This window comes from Falco biarmicus, chromosome 3, assembly GCF_023638135.1.
Source record: "Falco biarmicus isolate bFalBia1 chromosome 3, bFalBia1.pri, whole genome shotgun sequence".
Taxonomy (NCBI): domain Eukaryota; kingdom Metazoa; phylum Chordata; class Aves; order Falconiformes; family Falconidae; genus Falco; species Falco biarmicus.
The window spans coordinates 12,980,992-13,001,759 of record NC_079290.1 but is presented as its reverse complement, the minus strand read 5'-3'; the positions used below and the strand labels follow the sequence as shown (position 1 = coordinate 13,001,759).

General features: G+C 49.9%; 1 protein-coding gene across 1 annotated transcript in view; it reads left to right on the top strand.

Moving 5' to 3' along the window:
* Positions 1-20,768, top strand: part of ZC3H3 (zinc finger CCCH-type containing 3) — a 186,700-nt gene that overhangs the window by 159,272 nt on the left and 6,660 nt on the right. The window contains exons 10-11 of the mRNA XM_056330599.1: positions 11,154-11,329; positions 13,103-13,311. Of these exons, the coding sequence (XP_056186574.1) occupies positions 11,154-11,329; positions 13,103-13,311 (385 nt within the window). The remainder of the gene's footprint in view (positions 1-11,153; positions 11,330-13,102; positions 13,312-20,768) is intronic.

Genomic DNA, 20,768 nt, shown 5'->3' with positions numbered 1-20,768 from the left:
CCCTCCAGGTGTGCTAGCACTGAGATATTAGCACCTTGAATCCTGGGTTCAGTTTTGGGCCCCTCACTACCAGAAAGACATTGAGGTGCTGGAGTGTTGTCCGGAGATGGGCAGTGAAACTGGTGAAAGGTCTGGATCACAAGTCTGATGAGGAACGGGGGGAGTTTAGCCTGGAGAAAAGGAGGCTCAGGGGAGACCTTATCATTCTCTACAGCTCCCAGCAAGGAGGTTGTAGGCAGGTGGGGTCAGTCTGTTGTCCCAAGTAACAAGCGACAGGACAAGAGGAAATAGCCTTAAGTTGTGCAGGGGTGGGGTTTAGATTGGATATTATGAGAAATTTCTTCACTGAAAGGGTTATCAGGCATTGGAACAGGCTGCCCAGGGAAGTAGTGGTATCACCATCCCTGGAAACTTTCAGAAAATGCATAGATATGGTGCTTAGGGATGTGGTTTAGCGGTGGGCTTGGCAGTCCTGGGCTAACGGTTGGACCCAATGATCTTAAAGGTCTTTTCCAACCTAAATGATTCTATGAGAGATGTTTTGGAGCTGAGTTTCTTCCAGGTCAGTTTTCTGGGTGGCAGCCTTGTTCCTGTAGGTCTTCACCATCACATCAGTGGGTCAGCAAAGATTTGCTCCTCTCCTGGAGACCCTTCAAATACTGTGTGAGACCTTAAGAAGCTCCTTCACATACAGATGGTTTCGTGCATGCTTTTCATTTCGGACTGACTAAGAGGTTTCAAATGCAGATGATTTTTCTTTCAGATCACCCCAGGGCTGATACTTGGAGACAGCCACCTGTGGCAGGAGCAGGTTTCCTGGCTCAAAGTGCTCATCTCCAAACTCCATGACTTTGTTATGCTGAATTAGATGCAGTCAAGCTGAGAAGCTCCTCCGTGTCCAGCTACCAGGGGGGCTGCTTGAAGTGCAAGAAGTCTTAATATAAAACCTCACCTCTTGTTATTAGCATGGGGAGGGATACAGAGAAGTCTAAGCTTTGAGACATCCCAAAATTTCTATATTTTGGTCATACCTCCATCTTACTCCTTTTATGATTCTATCAGAACTGCTTCCAGTTTCTTCTACCCTTTGATTCAGAGAGAGGTGATGGCTGCAGGACACACTAATGGTGTTGGGTAGGGGAGGACAGGATCTTATAGGTGTGCAGGATCTGACTGGACTGGAACAGAGAGGCCATGGGGAAACAGCGATGTGATCAATGGGCCTCTGAACATGAGGAGGGGCTGCCCAGGAGGAAGCTGGAGCTGATGTTCATTAAGGCCGTAAATCCATGAAATGAGTGAGCTGATCAAAGGATGGAGAAGAGGAAGAGGAGAAAGACTTGCATGATTTTGCTGCTCAGAGACTTATCACTTTTCCATCTCGGTGAGATCTTTAAAGGTGACCTACATGAGGATGGGCTTGCTGAGACCTGATACCCTGCATCAGCTTCCATGTCAGCAGACACACCATGCTCCGGCTCCTATTAGAAGAGTCAAACAGATTTAACCACCTGCATTCATGAAGGTTGGGCATTAGGGTCTGGACATCAGCAAATTGCTTCTTTTTAAGAGATGACCCATTGTATACACTTCCAGCAGGACAGGGTATGATGAGGAGGTGTTGCATGAAAACATCTTGGCAGCTTCTCCTGCCCCTTCTCTCAGTCCTGTGTGGGAAAGAGCCATTTAAGATTGAAATTTATCTCTGTCTTGGATGCAGCTGTTTTGGGCTCAGATGGAGGGCAGGTGGTAGAAATGCCCTCACAGCTACAGAAATGCTGGTTGTGTGCATGAAGCTTTGTATAGGGCTGGTTTTAGAGGTTATGAACCCTCTCCAGGCTTTATCAGGTAAGATGTCAATAGGTTTGCAGGGGGGGAAAGAGGAGAGGAGTTTGCCAGGTGGATGCATCAGCATCCTTTTTCCTGGTGCTGAAGCAGGCACGGCTTGGAGAACTACCTGGTTATGGCTCCCTCACCTTCATTTTGACCCAAGTCTCATTGGGTCTACTTGCCAGGAGTTTTTAGTGATATTTTAGGCATATCTGTAGCAGTGTCCACCTGTTCCAGCTGCAGGTTCCTGGTGTGCTGAGTGGTCCTCACCTCTCCTGCTGATTTTTGTTGCTTGCAGTCATGTCTGGGAGACACTGGACATAACTCCTGGGCAACAGGGCAGCCCCTTCTCTGGGATAAGGTATTTGTGGCTTACCTTCTCCCATTGTTCAGAAATAGCTGATGAAGAGCACTGCCTTTGATAGCTCTTTTATGGTCCACTGCAGCTGTATGAAAATCAACTACAAAAGCAACTTCATTTTGTTTATTTTTAATTTTGGCTGTGGTTGACAGATGTTTCCTGGGTGCTAGAGTTGCCTGCTTGGTTTGTTTTTTTTTCCTATAATGTGTAGCAGAAGTCATCAGTCAACACACTGATTAGTAAGTAAAATCTTTACTAAAAAAAAAAAAAAAAGGTGGGTAGGCTTGGTAGTGGGTCTGCTCATAAGATCACGAGTGGTGGCCAGGCTGGATTTGAGCAGGCTGAAATCTGACTGACTGGGAGCATCCCGTTGGCTTGCTGGGGACATCAAGTCCTTGTGCATCTCCTCTGGGCAGTGATGGTTGTGCTGCTGATAGTAAGGGGTAAATCTTCGTACTGGCGATGGGAGCTTTCCGTTGAAAACACTTGCTGGATTGCAGAGGTTTAAAACTAATCAGGCTTCTTCCGTGTCCAATCCTACCCATGTATCGGTGCAGAAATCTTTGTAGGTTTCCAGTTGCATTTTATTTACCGTACTCTGTAATGGCATAATGAGAGTTCTTATTGCTACTTTAATTTAGCTGTAGTATCTTCAACAGCATTCAGATGCTTACATTAAAGACGTTGCTTATCAGGGCAAACTTGAACTGCTTGGTAGTCTCGGCTAGTTGATAATAGTGCCTATATAAATACCGGGGTGTGATTTTCTCTCTTGCACTTTAATATCTCTGTAGAAGGAGGTGCATCGCAAAACATGAAAATTAGGAAAGTTCAGGGGAAAAGCAGTCACTGAATCATGGCTATAAAGTGGGAATATGCTGATGAGGCAGGGAGTTCTTGATTTCAACCCGAACTTCTGTACAAGTGAACACAAAGAGCAGATTTTGTCTTTGCTTCCCGTGCTGGAGTCTCCCTTTGTTCCCATCTGTTCTCTGTTGTTGGACAGTCTCTGCAGCCTGAGAGCAGTGGCTGGCACCTTCCATGAGCCACCTGGAATCATGCACGTGGTGGAGCCCCTGTCATACCTCATGCAGATGACACTGTAGGGGATGTCTGGTGGATATCTGGCTTGCTCCACCCCTGACAGTGATGATTTGGGGTTGGTGATTACTGTCAATGGGTTCCCCATGTGAAATTGGCTCCCTCTTGGCTTTGGGGTGTGATGGATGAGATTTTGAGGGTCATGGAAATGGGGTTCTTCAACAAAGTGGTGTGGGGAGTGATTGAATGCTGGAGATATTGCCATACTGCAGTGAATGCCAGGTTGGGGATTCAACTTCTGGATGGACATATCCAAAGAGTTATAGTCAATGGCTCTATGTCCAAGTGGAAGCCAGTAATAAGTGGTGTCCCTCAAGCATCTGTACTGGGACCAATACTGTTTAATATCTTCATTAATGACATAGTGGGATTGAGTGCACCCTCAGCAAGTTTGCAGATGACACCAAGCTGAGTGCTGCCGTTGATTCCCTTGAGGGAAGGGAGGCCATCCAGAGGGGTCTTGTCCCGCCTAAGGAGTGCACCCATGTGAACCTCATGAAGCTCAATGAGGCCAAGCACAAGGGTCCTGCACCTGGGTTGGAGCAATCTCAAGCACAAATACAGGCTGGGTGGAGAACAGATTGAGAGCAGCCCTGCAGAGAAAGATCTGTGGTTGCTGGTCGATGAAAAATGGGACATGAGCTGGCTGGCAATGTGCTCTTGCAGCCCAGAAAGCCAAGTGTATCTTGGGCTGCATCCAAAGCAGTGTGACCAGTGGGTCTAGGGAGGGGATTTTTCCCCTCTGCTCCACTCTGGTGAGAACACCCCAGAGCACTGTGTCCATCCCTGGGGTCCCCAGCACAAGCCAGACAGGGTCCTGTTGGAGCAGGGCCAGAGGAGGCCATGGAAATGGTCTGAGAGCTGGAACCCCTCTGGTATGAGGAAAGGCTAAGAAAGTTGGGGTTGTTTAGCCTGGGGAGACCATCTTGCAGCCTTTCAGTATAAAAAGAGGACTTATAAGAAAGATGGAGAGAAACTTTTTTACCAGAACAAAGAGTAATGAATGGTTTTAAACTGAAAGAGAGTAGCTTTAGATAGGATATAAGGGCGAACTTTTTTTCCAGCAAGGGTGATGAGACACTGGAGCAGGTTGCCCAGAGAAGTTGTGGATGCTCCATCCCTGGAAGTGTTCAACATCAAGTTGGATGGGGCTTTGAGCAACCTGATCTAGTTGAAGATGTCCCTGCCTATGGCAGGGGATTTGGACTAGATGAACTTTGAAGGTCCCTCCCAACCCAACCCATTCTATGATTTGTTGATTCCTCCTTATTTCTGTGACTTGGCTTTTGTGGTGGTTCAGCTGGTCCTGGGTGATTCGGGATTGGAGTAGGGCTGCACTGGCTGGTCTTCCCCTCCACCCTCTTGGCTTGCCTTGTTTCTTTTATTTATATTTTGGCTTACACTGTCTTCAGGCGTTGTTACGAGTTCTGTGGCTGTCCTCCAAGCTGATTCAGGACACGGTCAGAAACCAACCCTGGAAAATCCAACTTCTGGCCAGTGTGACTCCAAGCAAGGTGCTCACCAGTCGCAGGGAGCTGGAGCAAGACCTGACAGGAAGCAACTCCCAAATAAGATAGTATGTTTAAATAAAAAATAAAAAACCCCGAAATGCTCAGTTATGGTACCTCTGCTCCTGCTTGGAGCTGAAACCTGGAGGTGTTGCTTACGTGCATGCTGGAGAGATGCAGTGCTCTTTGACATCATTTTGCTATGTGGGAAATTTCAATTACAGAGGAAGTAACATGTCCAAACCATGGAGAAGAAAGATGAGAAGTAACAGCTGACGGGAACTTAGAGGAAGATGGCAAGAGGTGGCAGAGAAGGGATGCAAAAGAGAGCCCCATCCATTAGGCCATTTCAGTTTGGGCTGGACCATGCTGGAGGAATGGATGCTGCAGGGACAAGGCTTTTTCTTGGCCACTTAAGTCTCCTGCAGCTATTTTTCTGCCTCTTCCCAGTGAGTTTAGAAATACCATCCCATTCTTACTCCAGCTCCGGAGGTATTTTAGCTCAAATGCTGTTTTATTGCCTGCAAATACCAGGGGAGAGGGTTCATGGCTTTGCAGTAGATGCTAGGGAGCATTTGGTAGATCCCAGATACTAATGAGCACTTGGAGAAGGCCATCAGAAGTCATCGCTTCCCTGCAAGCATTTAGCTCAGATCACCAAACTATTTTGAGGGCAGAAACTCATTTTGGAGCAAATTCCTTAGGATAATTGTGTTGGCTAAATTTCTCCATCATTATTCCACAGCCTGGATGATGTTTGGACGTATTGTCCTCCAGGTTTTAATGACAGGGAGCTGGATATTTTTTTTTTAAGGCTGCTTCCGTCTGCACCCAATTATAAAAAAGCCATGAAAAAAAAGCTATTTACTGGCTGTCAGTTCAGAGCGGTGTCAGAAAACAGCTCCACCACCTCCAGCGATAGCTTCCCAACAGCTGCTTAGCACTGAGACATGGTGGGTAAGAGGGACATTAAAACAGCCTGACATCAATCCACTCGCTTAATCCTGCACTTGGCGGCGAGGCTACCTGTAATAGTTCCAGTGAAGCTGCATGGATGTGCTTTAAAAAATAGAAAGTACTTGAGTTGAGGCACTTGTGTTTTGGGGATTAACTTGTGCTTTTAATGCTCCCCTTCCCCAGAAGGTCTGCTTGGTGCTTTTGTCACCACATTGTGCTGGGTTTCCAGGAAGGAGCTGGACTCGGGTCCGTCATGGTGGATGGAGAGATAGACACAAGTCCAAGGAGATAGGAAGATGCTCCAGCACTTTGCCATCTCTTGTCTGTCTGCTGGTCCCTTGTCACCTGCTGTTGACTGGTGCTGGAAAAGTAGCAATCAAGCAGGGGGTGAGACAAGCCTGGAGATATTAAAGAAGTTCAACCTGGGCAAACTGCTGGTAGAGCAGAGCTGGAAATGCCAGGCTGGTCATCCCCACCCTGTAAGGTCAGTGGGTGGTTGTTAGTTGGCCCAGTAACCCAGCTTTGCCTTCTGCCCTCTGCTGCTTCCTGCCAAGCTCGTTCGTGGAAAATGTTAATTAACGTCATTCCCAGGGCTGAGCCGGGACCTTTCAGTTGCTGCCTCCTTCTTTGCCAGGTCCATGCTAAAGAAGGCTGTGCCCTGCAAAACCCCCTCATCCCTGTTCCGCTCCCCATGCACTTCGGGGCCTGTTGGGCCATTTAAGGCTTTGTAAGTCGTTAACAGCACCTTGAATTTCACCCAAAGCTGCCTTGGCAGCCAGGGAGGAGTCCCGACCACGGGGGCTGCCAGCCGGGCACTGTCCCAGCGCTGGGCACCGCTGCCGGTCTCCTCCAGGCAGGCTGTGGGGGGAACCCCAGAGTGAGGAGACCAGGATGGGGACGACATCAGTGGGATGATGACATCTTCATCAGCACCCGATGGAGCCGGGGAGGTTTATCCCCAGGGCTTTTTAGAACTGCTGTGGGTTTTCCGTTGTCTCTCTTGGAAGGGATCAGAGGTTTTTTTCTCTTTTTATGATCCAACCTGTGGGCTGGCAGGGATCCCATGGGGGTATAATTAGCCACCCCAACAGGTGGAAGGGATCAGATAGCCCCCAGCACGAGGTCATGCCCGCCACCCCAGCATGGGCTTCACCCTGGCTGACACACAGTGTGCAGCAAACCACCTTACAGCAACCCAGCCCCAGCATGTTTGCTCTGGCATGCAGGGCAAGAGCAGAACAGTGGCCATAAATAAACAGAAGGGGCTTTTCCAACCACTGAGCCCAGCAGGGAGGTGATCCCAGCCTCATCATCCCAGCCCTGAAACAGCGACGATGCACGGGGCGTTACGGAAGAAAGGCTGAGCTCTGGGAGCGGCGTGGAAAAGCCATTAGAAACCGGAGCTGGGGACATGGCCCTGGGATTAGTCGCACACGGTTTGTTTTCTTTATTAAGTATCTTTTTGCCATGGAGCCAATAAACATGGTCTGGTACAGTGATTGACTTGGAGGTTGGTGCTGGTGAGAGCACTGGGGAGGTGCCATATCCTGATCCTGGCACCCAGCCAGGACCACAGCACCATCCCTCCCGCAGGGATTTGTAACTGGTCCCTTGGGTGCCCTGCTTGGAAGAAACAGCCATGTTTCTTGGCTTTTCCCCAAAATAGCATCATTCCTCGGCATAGCAGCATCACCACCAGCTGCAAGGGTGAAGCATCCACGTGGCTTTTTGAGACCAGGGCTCTTTTTTTCCTTCTCTTCTCCTTTCAAGTCCATTTTGTCCTGGAAACTACTCTACAGAAGCAGATCTCGCATCCTTGAGGCTCTGAAGAGCTGCTGCCCTGACAATGAATAGCAATAATCAGCATCAGGTGGGTTCATAATTAATAGGAGGCTTTCAGGGTGTCACCATCATCACAAGGATGGAGACCCAGAGGTGGTGGTGGACTAGAAGCCTTCCAGCATGCAGTAGATCTGATATACCATCAGGCCAGCTAGCCATCACATGGGACTGGTGCCGTTGAACTAGAGCTGGCCCCAGCTATAAGAACGATATGGGAATTACTTTGCGTTGATGTCGGTCAGAAACATGATCACACAGCCCAAGAGCCCATCCCTCACTGTTTTGCTGCCTGACACTGTACGGAACCTGAAATCCTGAGGTTTTGCTCATGCTTCCCTTGGGATCCACTTGCCCTGTCAAAGTGAGCTCAGCAGTTCTGCCTGTCCTGTGCCACCGGAGTCGTATAAGTTTTAGGCAGGCATTATCATCCATCACTGCCCATTCAATAAAGAATGGCTTTGGGCAGAGAATGTGGGGAAAAGGGGAATGAGAAGATAAACCACAAGCGGTTGCAGGTTTTCTCCATGTAGATGGTCTCAGCTGGCACCGCGCCAATGTGGCTTTCAGCCTTTCCATCTCTCCATCACCTGGCAGCAGACCCTGGGTTCATCCTAGCCTTCAATCCTCAACAGGCCATGCCTTTAGTTTTTCTCTCCCCTGATTTTGTTTCACTTACTTTTAAAGCAGTTATCAGGTTGAGGGGTTTGCTTCTCTGCTCATTATTTTTCATGACAAGGACTGCCCTTGAAAGCTGTCTTGTCGCTGTCTTTTGCAAGCATTTATTCTTGATCCGGGCCATAGCCCGTCTGCAGGTGGAGGTGGCCAGACCAGCACGAGTTGGGAAGAAGGTAGAGGAAAGTGAAAGCTGTTCTCCCAAACCTCTGCTTGATTCAAATTTCTAGGTGATTTGCAAGGGAATGGCTGCTTAAACACAAGCTTTCTGTGCTGAATGTGATGGTTTTCCCATACCCGCTCTGGAATGGCATACCCAAAATAAGCATCAATGCTACTGCTAGCTCGGGGCAGGCAGGAGCTGGCCTTGCCTGCATGGCTGGGATGCTCTAGTCTCTAGTGATGCTTTTCCAGTGCTTGTCCGTGAGCGGAAGAGAGCAAACAGTCTCCTGGGCTGCATCTGAAGCAATGTGGCCAACAGGTCTAGGGAGGGGATTCTGCCCCTCTGCTCCACTCAGGTGAGACCCCCCTGGGGCACTGCACCCAGCTCGGGGGTCCCCAGCACAAGCCAGGCAGGGACCTGCTGGAGCGGGGCCGGGGGAGGGACACGGAGCTGGTCCGAGGGCTGGAGCATCTCTCCTATGAAGACAGGCTGAGAGAGCTGGGGTTGTTCAGCCTGGAAAAGAGAAGGCTCCGGGAGGGAGACCTTAGAGCAGCCTGCCAATACCTAAAGGGGGCTGATAAAAAAGACGGAGAGTTTTTACCAGGGCCTGTAGTGATAGCACAAGGGGCAATGATTTTAAACTAAAAGAGGGTAGGTTTAGATTGGACATAGGAAATGAATGTTTTCTGGTGAGGGTGGTGAGACGCTGGGCCAGGTTGCCCAGAGAAGCTGTGGATGCCCCATCCCTGGAAAACTGAATGGGGCTTTGAGTGACCTGATCTAGTGGAAGGTGTCCCTGCCCATGGCAGTGGGGTTGGACTAGATGATCTTGAAAGATCACTTCCAACCCAAACCATTCTGTGATTCTGTTTCTATGAAACAGGATTTTGGAATAATGGCAGACCCTGGGCACTGTTTAGAGATCACTCTAGTTTCAGGTTGCCCATTGGCTTGTAGACTTACTTACCATTGAAGGTCCTTCAAATTGAGGAGGAAAGTCGTAAACTGTGGGTTTAATGAATTTTTATTGGAAAAGCGGTGCTGTCACTGCACCGTGCCCCCCATCGAGACAATGGCCATGCGTCCATCTGGATCCCCAGCCCTCCTGCTGCTCAATGCCATCCCCAACCTCCAGCAGACAAGCTCCTTGCTCTGCTGCTGACTTCAGTGATCGGCCCCAGGCAGCAGAGCTGCTGAACCTTTCTGCCCTTTTAAAGAGAAGCTCCCACAGCTCAGCAGGGCTGCTGCTTAATCCCAAAGGTCAGCATGGGGAGCTGCTCCCGTGCCCCCAGAGTCAGGTTGCATTAAAAGGGCAAGAGCTTGCCTACATCCCACATTGTTGGGAAGATGCATTTTTATAAACAGGTGAGAATGATCATGCTAAAACCCTCACTGTGTTTCTGTTCCCCTGGGTTTGTCTTGTTTTGCCCCAAACCTGTGCAAAATTTGAGCAACTGTGCTACCCTGTAGCAGGGAGATTTGCAGCATGGGCATCCAAGTGTGGGAGGACCCATGTGGGGAAAAAGCAGACTGCATCTTTGCTCGTGGAGACTGTCAACAGGGGAATGGATGCTGATGTTGTGAACCCTTTGTTGCGCCGTGTGTCTTGGATTGCCTCTCTCCATGGGTATCATGACGTGGTGCATGCCTGTGCTTCCTGCAAAAGCCAAGCTGGCTGGGATGGGAGAGAGCACCCTGGGTGGGAATGGGTCCACCCAGGGCATCATGGGGCTGAGCAGGGCTCCAGGACCTGCTGCCACCCTGCATCCCTTGGGATACACTGGGACAAGCTCTCTGGATTGCTGGGTGTTCTGTCATGGTGTTTGGAACAGTTAGAGATTAGAGAAAAGCTGTTCTTTCTCCCTCCCCCCACCAACGTTCTCAGCCACCCAGACAGAAATCAGATCTGAAGATGTCTCCTCTGCCCTGCCTGCGTTTCTTCCTGCCTTTCCCACTGCCAAAAAGTGCTGTTCCACAGCAGAAAGCCTTGTGCAGGGGAAGCTGTGGAGCACTGTTGACATCTCCATCCCACTAGCACAGCTGGTGGCTGCAGGGACAGCTGTGAGCATTGCTGCAGGGAGCTCCTGAAACGCTGGGCTGGGAGTGCAGAAGCACTTTTAGTGGTGAACATCATGGTGCCCTGGTTTTGCCAGCCCTATGCCATGGCCATGCTAAGCTTCTTTGGTCAGACGAGCATCAGCAAATCTCATTTCCAAGCCGTGAGCAGAGCGGGTTGAGCTCCAGCCCTCAGCCACCTTCGTCCAGAGGGTGGTCCAGGCAGCAATCCCAAAATAAGTCCTAAAAGGAAGGTCTTTCATGCCTGGTCTTCCCTGCTCCTCCTCAATTGCCAAGCATGTCTGGGACAAGAAAACCTTGTGTCTTCTCCAAACCCAGCTTCTCCAGCCCAGTTAACCTCTTTGGAACCTCCCAGCATCACCCCCTTGGGGGCTGATCATTGCTGTTAAGACTTTAGAGGTTTGGTTCCATAAAATCGGGCGCTTGGAAAGCTGTGGGTGAGTGTGTAGTGTCTCCCAGAGGAGAGTATTATTTTTAATAGTATTTTGGAATGGAGTGGTATTTTGATACTGAGAAGGAAGTATCAATACATCCTTCTCTTTAGCAACATGTTGGTGCCATCTGAAGGAGCCCTGAAGGGAACCTGTGCTCCCTGCAGAGGTTTCACTGCTTTTCCCAACATCACTCTCTTTTTCCCTTGCAGTGCAAGAAGAAGCACACGCTAGTTTGCCCTGACTTTGCCAAGAAAGGAGTCTGCCCCAGTGGTGCCCGGTGCAAGCTGCTGCACCCACAGAAGAAACGCCACCCAAAAGAGGCAGAAGATGGGGAGCGCAGTGACCCCCCCTCCAAGTGGAGACGAGTCTGGGAGGAGACAGGCAGGTAGGAGAGAGCAGAAGAAATTCACTTTGCTGTTCTTAAACAGCTTTCTTCCTAGCCTGCTCAAAAACATTTCCTCTTCCAGGTGTGTATCCATCTGTGTGCTGGTTTGTTTTAAGATGTTGATGATGTGGGTCATCGTGGTGCCTTCTTTGTAGAGTAACGGGGTTGGGCAGGGTCCATGCTCAAGGGAGAGGTCCCCAGGCAGAGCTAATGGAGAGAAAAGGTAAGATAGCTTGCATCTTGCTACCTGATGTGTGCCGTTGGAGTGTAGCTATCTTCACCCTTAGAAATGTGCTGCCCAGTGCTTTGGCACCTCCAGGTCTCTTTGAGGCTTTTGTAGACCTTCCTCCTGGGAGGTGGAGGAGCCCTGATGGAGACCCTACTGCCAAAACCAGGTACAGTTTATCCATAGCTCTGTGAGAAACTGGAAACCATCATCCCTCTTCCTCTTCTTGATGGCAGAGAGCAGAGCTGAGCTCTTGGTGTGGCATGGAGGGGCTTGCCATCAGGGCTGGACTCACTGCCTGAAGAAGCAGAGATGGGGACAGACATGAAGATACAATAGGCTTTGTAAAACTATTTGATGCTGGGCTGGGTCCTTGTAAAACTATTTGATGCTGGGCTGGGTCCTTGGTTAATCCTTGGAAGCTCTCTGAGCTCTCTGTGGTACTTTTGGATGCTGGGATCTGGGATGGAGCCACAGACTGATGATGAACACGTTGGTCCTCGTCCTCACAGGGAAACAGATCTTCTCAAACTTGGCACATTCTTGCCTTCTTCTGCCCTCACCCCTGAGCTCTGCCTGTAGAATGACTACATCCCAATGCAATTAAAATTAAAGCCAAGTTGAAATCTGGCTTTAAAAAATGAAATCCAGAAGTCCTGGTTAGCAGGAAGAGAAAACACCAGCCTGGATGCTTGGCTCCTCTGTGGCAATTTGCAGCAGGATGTGGGGGTGAAGGTGGAATGGCAATGGAGGGACCTGGGAGCCGTGCTGGTCTGGTCCATGCTCTTGCCCAGTCCTGAGCCTCATCCTGGTCCTGCCTTGTAAGGTAGCAGAGGGGGACAAGCACTCAGCGGGCTCTCTGAACTTATTCCGGGTGACAGAAGAGCCTTGGAATGACGCAGAGCTCACGTCCCCAGTGTGAATGAGGTATGAAATAGCTCCTTGCTCTTTTTTAGGTAAGGAGGCATAAGCCCAGGGCTGAGCAGTGGGGGGGCACCCTCCTCCTGTCCTGGGGCCGGCTCCTGGCATCCTCTGCTAGGAAGGGAGCACACCCAAGCTTGGAAGCTGCTCAGGAGGTTTTTTTTTTTTCCTTTATTGGCACCGTCATCAGAGATGTCGAATGAGTTGAAGTGTCATATTCGCTGGGCTCGGAGGAGGGTGGCAGGGTTGGGGCTAAGCCAAGCCCAGCAGGACATCTCCAAGCCATCCCTGCTACCCATGCCCTCCATCTCCCCTCCTCTCTGCTTGCTTAGCCCAGCCGGCACCCAAACAGCCCATCACCTCCACAAGCACACCTGAGAACTGGAAACCTTGCAGGGAAGTGCGGGGCAGGGAATCCAGCTGGAGGGTGAGAAACTCTGTCTAAATCCAAGCCAGCTTCTGGGAATTTAGAGATACAGAGCAGCTTGGGATGGAGCCCAGGGAGCCTTCATGTGTGGCTCTGGTGGTTATCCCAGCCTCTTCCATTGCACGTGATGCCATGCCCATCATTGCCAAGTGGGATCGTTTTATTTTTCTGTATTAATTTTCCCCTGTGCCTCCTTCAGGAATGATCCAGCTCAGCTCTGTGATGATGGGGAAATGCCCGGACCCTCCAGTGCGGAGCAAGAAGTTAAGTTTTGGAAAGAGACAGACACTTCGCCAACCAACTGGCTGCAAAAGCTGCCGTCCTTCATCTCCCTCCAGTCCTCAGCATCCCCCAGGGACGAGGGCTGCAAAGTGGAGAAGGATGAGGACGAGCCAGAGGATGAGCCAGGTAGGAAGTGCTTGCTCTGGTTTTGCTGACGCATGCTCTGAGCTGCTCTGATTCACCGTGCGGGAGAGTTATTTCCCAACTGCTCTCAGTGGGTTTTGGTGAGATCCATGTACCTTGTGAGATGCCAAGCCATGGGAGCCCAAAGTGGGATGGCAATCAGGACTTGTGTCTCTCTGCACACAAGGGCACATGTCCCTGGCTCTGCTCCTGAAACCACGCAGTAGGATTTTGTCCCCATCTTTTATCATTGTCCCCTTCTTCCTTATCCTTTAAATTATCTGATGATGAATCCAGTCTCATTCCAATGACGGACCTGCAGCAGTCTCTGGTAGAAGGGTGTTTCAGAGGGGTGTAGTGATGCTCTGCCTTGCTGCTGGACCCACAGAAGGACCTCTGGACTGTTCATCACACATATTTCCCAGGGTGAAATAGCTTCAAAGCTTAAAAATAAAAACACCCCTGGTGGGAGGTGGGGTGACGTGTTTGCAGGTTGCAAGTTCAGAGGAAGAGCCATGTGTTAATCTGAGATGATCTGCTTTATTCTTTTGCTAAAAGATGGGGGAAGAGGGTTTGTAAATCAGTAACATTTTTGGAAAAGGCTGTTTTAGGATGAGCAAAACTTCTTAAAAACTCCGACATGTGAGAACAAACAGCATCTGCTTCAACATTTTATATTTTTGAAAAAATTCAGGGAAATGTTTCAATTGTTTGAAACGGAACTGACTGTGGGAATAAAAGCAGGGGGAGGTAGCTGAAGTAATGAGAAGAAACGTCTTTGTTTCTCCAGAGTGGCTCATGGTGGACGTTAGCTACATTTCTGCTTCTCCAACATTTTCCTTGCTTCTTCCTCTCCTAAATCAGCTCTGACACTGGAAAATCCAGCACTTTGGGGCACTGCAGGGATGCGTCCGCAGGAGCAGAGGTGATGGAGGTGCCAAGGCAGAAATCATGTCTGGTCCTTCCCAATGCTGGGTGGGAGGTTTTTGGCCAGGTGATACTTCAAGCTTTCCTTTTCATCTCCTGTCCTTCACTGGAGGGATGTACAGCAGCTGCATCTCCTGAGCACCTTCGTGAAAAGGGAGGCAGCATCTGGCTCAGAAAACAGAATATTTTGTGGCAGTAATGATGAAATCCTTGGCTCAGTATGAACCAAAGGGCTGGAGCATCCCTCTCTGTCTTCTGTCCCGTGCCACCTCTGACTGAGTATGCAGTTGGAACAGGATCCCATGGGGAGAAGGGATGAATTCAGTACTGAAAGCCAGGCTGGGGCATTTGCATGGTTGTCCGTAAGCAGGTACCAAGGATTTGCAAGGCAGTGCCAGGCTTGAACACGGAATGCTTCAAGCCAGGGAGGTCTGAGATGCCTTAATGGTGTGGGAAGGAAAATTCTCGGGATTAGCCACATATTCCTGAAGTCACAGGCAAGTGAGTGTGCTGTCGAATCACAGTGCGGCGGAGACAGCAAGGGACCGTTCTGGCTGGGAATGGCTCCTCTCCGTGGCATGGGGTGAAGTTCTCCACTTCCCTTTCCAGGGATTTCTTCCCCTGCGTGCCTCCCTTCTTCCCTCTCCTTGGCTCTGGTTCAACTCCCTTTTGATCTCAGTGATGCAGCCAGGGAAGCACTCCCAAAGCAGTGGCTTAATCGGTTTTTTTATCTCTGTGGTGAAGATGGAGCAATTAATCTGTGGACAAAAAAGCTGTCAAAATGCCCTGGATTGCACTTGGCAGCCTGGAGTAACTCGGTCGAGAGGGCAGAGGCATCATCCTGGCAGCGAGGACATCCTTTTCCTCTTAACTCCGGTTTGCACATTCAAGGGAGGATGATTTCAGGTGTTTTGGGTGGGAGGATGAGTAGAAGGAGCTGGTTCAGTCCAGGGGTGTTGGGAGGAAGGCTGTGGGGAGCTGGTGTGTATGGGGCTGGGGCATGCATCCCTCCATGCTCCTTCTCCTTTGCCCAGGGAACACTGGCATCGGGAAAGCAGATGCCAGAAGATCAGAGGAAAGGCAAACCAGGCAGGAATTGCAGATGGCTGTAAAATCATCTGATGATGAAGCAATTTCCCTGCCAAAGGGATGCAGTGTGGTGAGTCTGGGCATGAGAATGCTCTTCAGTGCCTGAGTTTGCCCATGCTTGGCGCTGTGTTGCAGTTGGTAATTAATCTCAACACACATCAACACACATGGTAATCATCTCAACACACAAACAAAGAGGCTCAGGCACAGCAGAAGCTGGGGACCCCCATAACCTAATGGGAGAGAAGGCGCCCAAGCCACTAGTGAGCCGTCATCCCGAAAGAGCACAGGGTGGGGCTTAGGTGCTGCTGAAGGACCAAATGCTTTATGGTGGCCACATCACCAGAACTGGTGTTTATGAGCTTGAAGTGCTGTTTTGAGCTGAGCAGGTGGTCAGGATGAGTCTGCGTAGCTCTAGGTAGTAGCTGGGGTCTGCAGTGGGGCTTGGGGGTCTGCGCCTTCCCCGCTGTGGATTTCATACCCAGGATAATATTGGGTTTCTGCTTGTAAAGCCTGAAGGTGACACACAAATTGGTGGGGTAGTAAATAAGGAGGAGGACAGGTTATTATTACAGAGTGAGCTGAATTGCTTGGTTAAATGGTTACAATTTAAGAAAATTCCCTTTTAAGACTGGTAGATGCAGGAGGAATTAAATAAAAACACAGGCTCTCTGTGCAGGAGGGATGGAGTGTGGGTTTGGAGATGACGTTTAAGGACAAGTGTGGGCAACAGTATCAGTTTGTGGGGTCTCAGTGGGGGTCTGCAGCCTCTGGCCTTGGGATATAGAAAAGAGGAACTGGAAAAGGAGTGATGCGGTCTGCATGTGTGGAGCAGAGCCCGCTGTTATTCTTCAGTTGGGAGGGTTCCCAACCTGCAAGAGGAGCCTTGTAGTTTGGAGTCAGAGTGGTAGTTTGAGGCCACTGGTGCTTTCTGAGCACCCTCCAAAAAGCCTGTCCATGCAGCACAGGGAGAGCAAACTGCTTCCAGCCAGGCATCCCAGCTGGGAAGGGTGGGCTTGGTGGCATCCTTGTTGTGTTCTCCATCCAGGAGGGCAGAGCTGGAGGGAGCAGGGGCTCCCCTACCCCTCCAACACCCGTTTCCAGGTAATGGGCTTTTCCATATTTCACCTTCCAGTTAAATAGCCTGTGCTGGAGCCTAACTGGCCTCCCCGCGCTAATTGTAAGCAAGTGCACCAATGCAAACCATTCCAATCGAGTGCTAATTTAATTAGAAAGCACCCATTTTAGTTAATTTGTTCGAGAAGATCACTGAAAACTCCTGGAGAGAACAGATGTTCCCCTCTCCCCCGATGAACATTCAGGGGTTTGTAAATGGCTCCACTCAGCCTTGTTTAGGAGAGAAAAGAGGATTTTATAGCTGCAAACAACCCTTTCTGTAAACATTTTACAGCTCTCTGCACGTTTGAGTGACGATAAACCCCTAGCAACTCGGCGGGCTGCAAATTTGCGACCATACGGCTATCATTTTATTGTCATATTTCACGGTCGTAACGTTAATGGAAGATGCTCGCTACAGTCTTTTTTAACGGCTCCGCTGAGCACGCTCAAACGCTTTGGCTTTGGAGGAATTCACGGAGGTGCAGCGCTTCTGGGTTTGTTTACAGCTTTCACTTCTGGAGGAATAACTTTGCAAATGCAAATCTCCCCCCTTCTCTGCCGGGCTGGACCAGTGCTTGAGAGCCACCCCCAACAGGGCATGTGACTGTGGGGGTGGGCAACCCCTTGGTGCCAGATCCTGATCCAACCATGCCCAGCTCCTGGAATGTAAGAGAAAGCTGGTGCTGTGAGCCATCCAGTTGGATGTGGCCAGACCCCCTTGGCTGCACTGAGGGTCCCATGGGGTCTCCCATCACCTGTAGTATCTCCTTTAACCCTACTTCTGACACCAGCTCTTTGATCTAAAACTTATTTCAGCAGCCAGGTGCGGCAGCCAACCCTTTTGGTCAGTGTGAGCCAGCAGCAGAAGATGCCCTGGAGCTTTCCAGAGAGCATCTGTGTGGTTGGGGATGAAGGGCTAGGACATTATCCTGGGATAACAAGAGCTGGCATTCACTGTCAGCTTTGATGCTGGCAGGACTTAGCACAGTTCGCTTCTCTTGGTAGGATCGTGGAGGAAATATTTCTGTGGATAAAATACAGGGAACTGGTTTGTCTGTGTGGTCACAAACATCTCCTTGTACATCCTGTGCTCCAACCTCAGTCGTCTTGATGGCATTCACTGAACTCGCTCCAGTATGTCCATGTCCTTCTGTACTGGGGAGCCCACAGAGCTCCAGGTGTGGTCTCACAAGTGTTGGATGTTTTCATAGCACTACCAAATTAGCCCAATCCTGAAAAGCGCTGCTAATGAAGCATTTAATGCAGACCTCAGTGCTGAACTCAGACTTTTTCATGGTAAATCTGAAGCCTTTTGTTTATCCAGGGGAAAATTTTTTTATATAGTTTTCTCTTACTGATCTGTTATCTGTTATGCACCTCCATGGAGAGTCTGGCTCCATCTTCAACCACCTTTAGGTAACTGAAGACAAGTAGTTAAAGACAGCAATTCCCCATTAGTTTTCTCATCTCCAGACAGGAACCCCCTGGTTCTCTCTTCTCTTCCATCCAGGTTACCTTCAGGAGGCATCTGAGCCACCTTGGACTTCTTTGAGGATCTTGAGTCCTGGCTGGTGGGGAGCTGAGGTTTTGGCCTTCCTGGTGGGGCTCGTTGCCTCTTTTTGGAAAAGGCCTTGGCCATGATGAAGTCAGGGGCTAAATGCTGCACCTGCAGCCGGTCCACCTCCCTGGCTTCTTCTTTGGGTGGGACCACATCCATGACCTCTTCTTCAGGTGGGGTCACCTCCATGGCCTCTGGATCTCCCACGACTTGGCTGAGGGCAGCTGTTCTGTCCCACACAGTCTTCCCAGCCTTTCTGCTCCTCCTCTGTGTATTCCTCCTCCAGGTTCCCTCCATTGACTTGTCATTGACAGCACCACCTTTCTGAGCAGGGTCCTGGTGCGTCTCCTGCACTGCTGGTGGGGGTGTTATGGCTCACTGTTGTCAGACCTCTCTTGGAGAGCTGGTCACTGGAATGGACCTCTCTTCCTCAGAGTCTGGCTAAGGTGCTGGAGAAGCTCTTTCCTGGGCCTCCCAGCTTTTGAGGAACCTGCTTGAAGGTCTTGGTGCCTCACCCAAAGGCTGGCAATAACTCTTGACTCCGCCGTACCTTTGCTTGCTCCATGCATCCTGGGTGCTCACAGCAGCAAGAAACCCAGCAAGCTGTGGAGCCAGATCAGTGGACCATCTAATAAGGGCTATGGGACAGTGGATGGTTAAGTGGCTTGTGACATCTCAGGATTGCTGTGATGTGTGGCTGGCTTGGTCACCTGCCAGGTTGGGAAGAGTGAGGGGGTTGATGGGCTGAGGACTGCTTTTCATGTGGCTTTTCACTTGTGGAGAGCCAGGGAACTCTGCAGAGCTGCTCCTGGTCCCCTCATAGGTTCCTGGGGCAGATCAGATTGATGGGAGATGGTTACAGATCATCTGAGATCTTTGGTCACAGTAGTTTTAGCCTTTGCAGGCAAGGGCAGCAACTGAAATCTTTATGCAGAAACAGGGGTTTTGGCAGGATAGTGGTGTGTGCCTCAGTTTCCCCATTTGCTATATTCTTCTAATTAGCAGCAGCTCTGAAGCTTTATTGGCAGTTTGTGGGTGGCTTGAGGCGCTGCAGGATGGAAACAGCTGGGAGGGTTGAGGGAGAGCCAGGGATGAGTTTAGGTATGAGAGGAGCAGATAAACCATCTCCTTTGTGTTTTGGGGGTCTTTCCCTTCAGCTCTGGGCCATTTTCAGATCCAAGTCCAGGCCTTAGGATCATAGGATGGAAGGGACCTGGGGAGGTCATCAAGTCCAGCCTCCTGAACCTGTCCAACCTCAACAATAAGGTCCAGCTCATCATCCAGGTAGGAGATGGCAGGAGTTGGTGGAGACACTTTGATGGTCATGGTAGGAGCTCATGAGAGTTACAAGACCTCCCAGATCCTCAGGAGATGATACCAATGGGACAAGGAAAAGTTAAGGAGAGGAAGGGCAGAAGGACACCAAGCCCTGAAGTCTGCAGGGAAAGAAAAGGGAATTAGGAGTGTGCTTGATGTACCTTGTTGTCCTTACATCAGTGTTACCATTGCTGTCTTTCTCTGAGGCACTCTAGTCTCACAGGATAAATTAACAGGCTCCACATCAGGCAGCAGGAAATCTCTGTCTTCCTTCCTGATGGTACCCATGAACCAATCCCTGCCTCATAGCTTAACAACCTGGAGGGCTCCAGGACAGTGTGGACCTTGGTGGTACCTTCCCATCTCTTCTCCTGGCATTTGGCAGATCTTTCTTGTAATGGAGAGGGTGATCCATGCACCTGGCAGGTGGTGATGGGATGTTCCTGTGCTCATCCTGATCTCCTCCTTTGCTGTGTTATCCTGCTGCAGGTGAATGCTTCCTTCACCAGCTTCTCAGCCAACGCCACGCTCCATCAGGCATGTAGGGAGAGTTTAATAAGAGAGCATCAAAACTCTTTCGTAACTGAATTAACAAACCTTTAATAGAATTGCTTTTTCTAATGCAAAAATCTGTTGAGCTGCAGGTAGCAGGCTGCATCCACCCCTTGGACAGGACAGTGCCTAGCAGTCTAATTGGTTTCCTGTTAATGGGCTGGATCTACTTGGGTCATTAGCAATTGCATCTTCTCCTCCTGAGTCAGCAGGTCCCTACAGATTTGGGGGCTGTTTGGTGAGTGTCTCTGCAGCGGGGTGGGTTTAGGTTGCTTTCATACACCGTGGATACTGGTTTCAGACATCTTCTTGGTCATGAATGCTTCCTTCCCAGCCCAGAGAAACAGGTAGACTGATACTCAGGCTGATGGACCTCACCAGAACTCCTTGGTGGACCTTGCGTTAGATGCCTTGTATCTGGCAGCCCTTGCCTCTGTTTCTCCATCCTTTCATTTTCATCCCTTACTAAAGCCCTGATCCTGCTGCAGAACACCACCAGGTTTGGGGTACCATCAGGCTGTGGGGTAGTGCAGATAACATGGCTGTTGTTGAAGGCTGGAATTGGATCGCCGCATGTCTTGGTGGCTCTGGGAAGGTCCAAAAGTCAGAAACTTTACTGCCATTTAACTTCCTTACTGCAAAGGAACCAGTGTAGTTGACACTTCCAGTAAACCTGGTGAGTGCAGTGACTTTTTCTAATTGGGCTCTCGCTCTGAATCAGAATCATCATTTCTTAGCCCACAAAAGGCTGTTGGCAATACTGTTCTCTGATTTACTTTCTGCCTGGACTGAGCCGCCTGCACGTTTGCAGTCCTCTTCCCTGATTGATTTGCAGGTGACTTTCAGACCTGCCAAGTCTCACTCCTTTGCCAGGACTGAAATCTACTTCTTCCATATT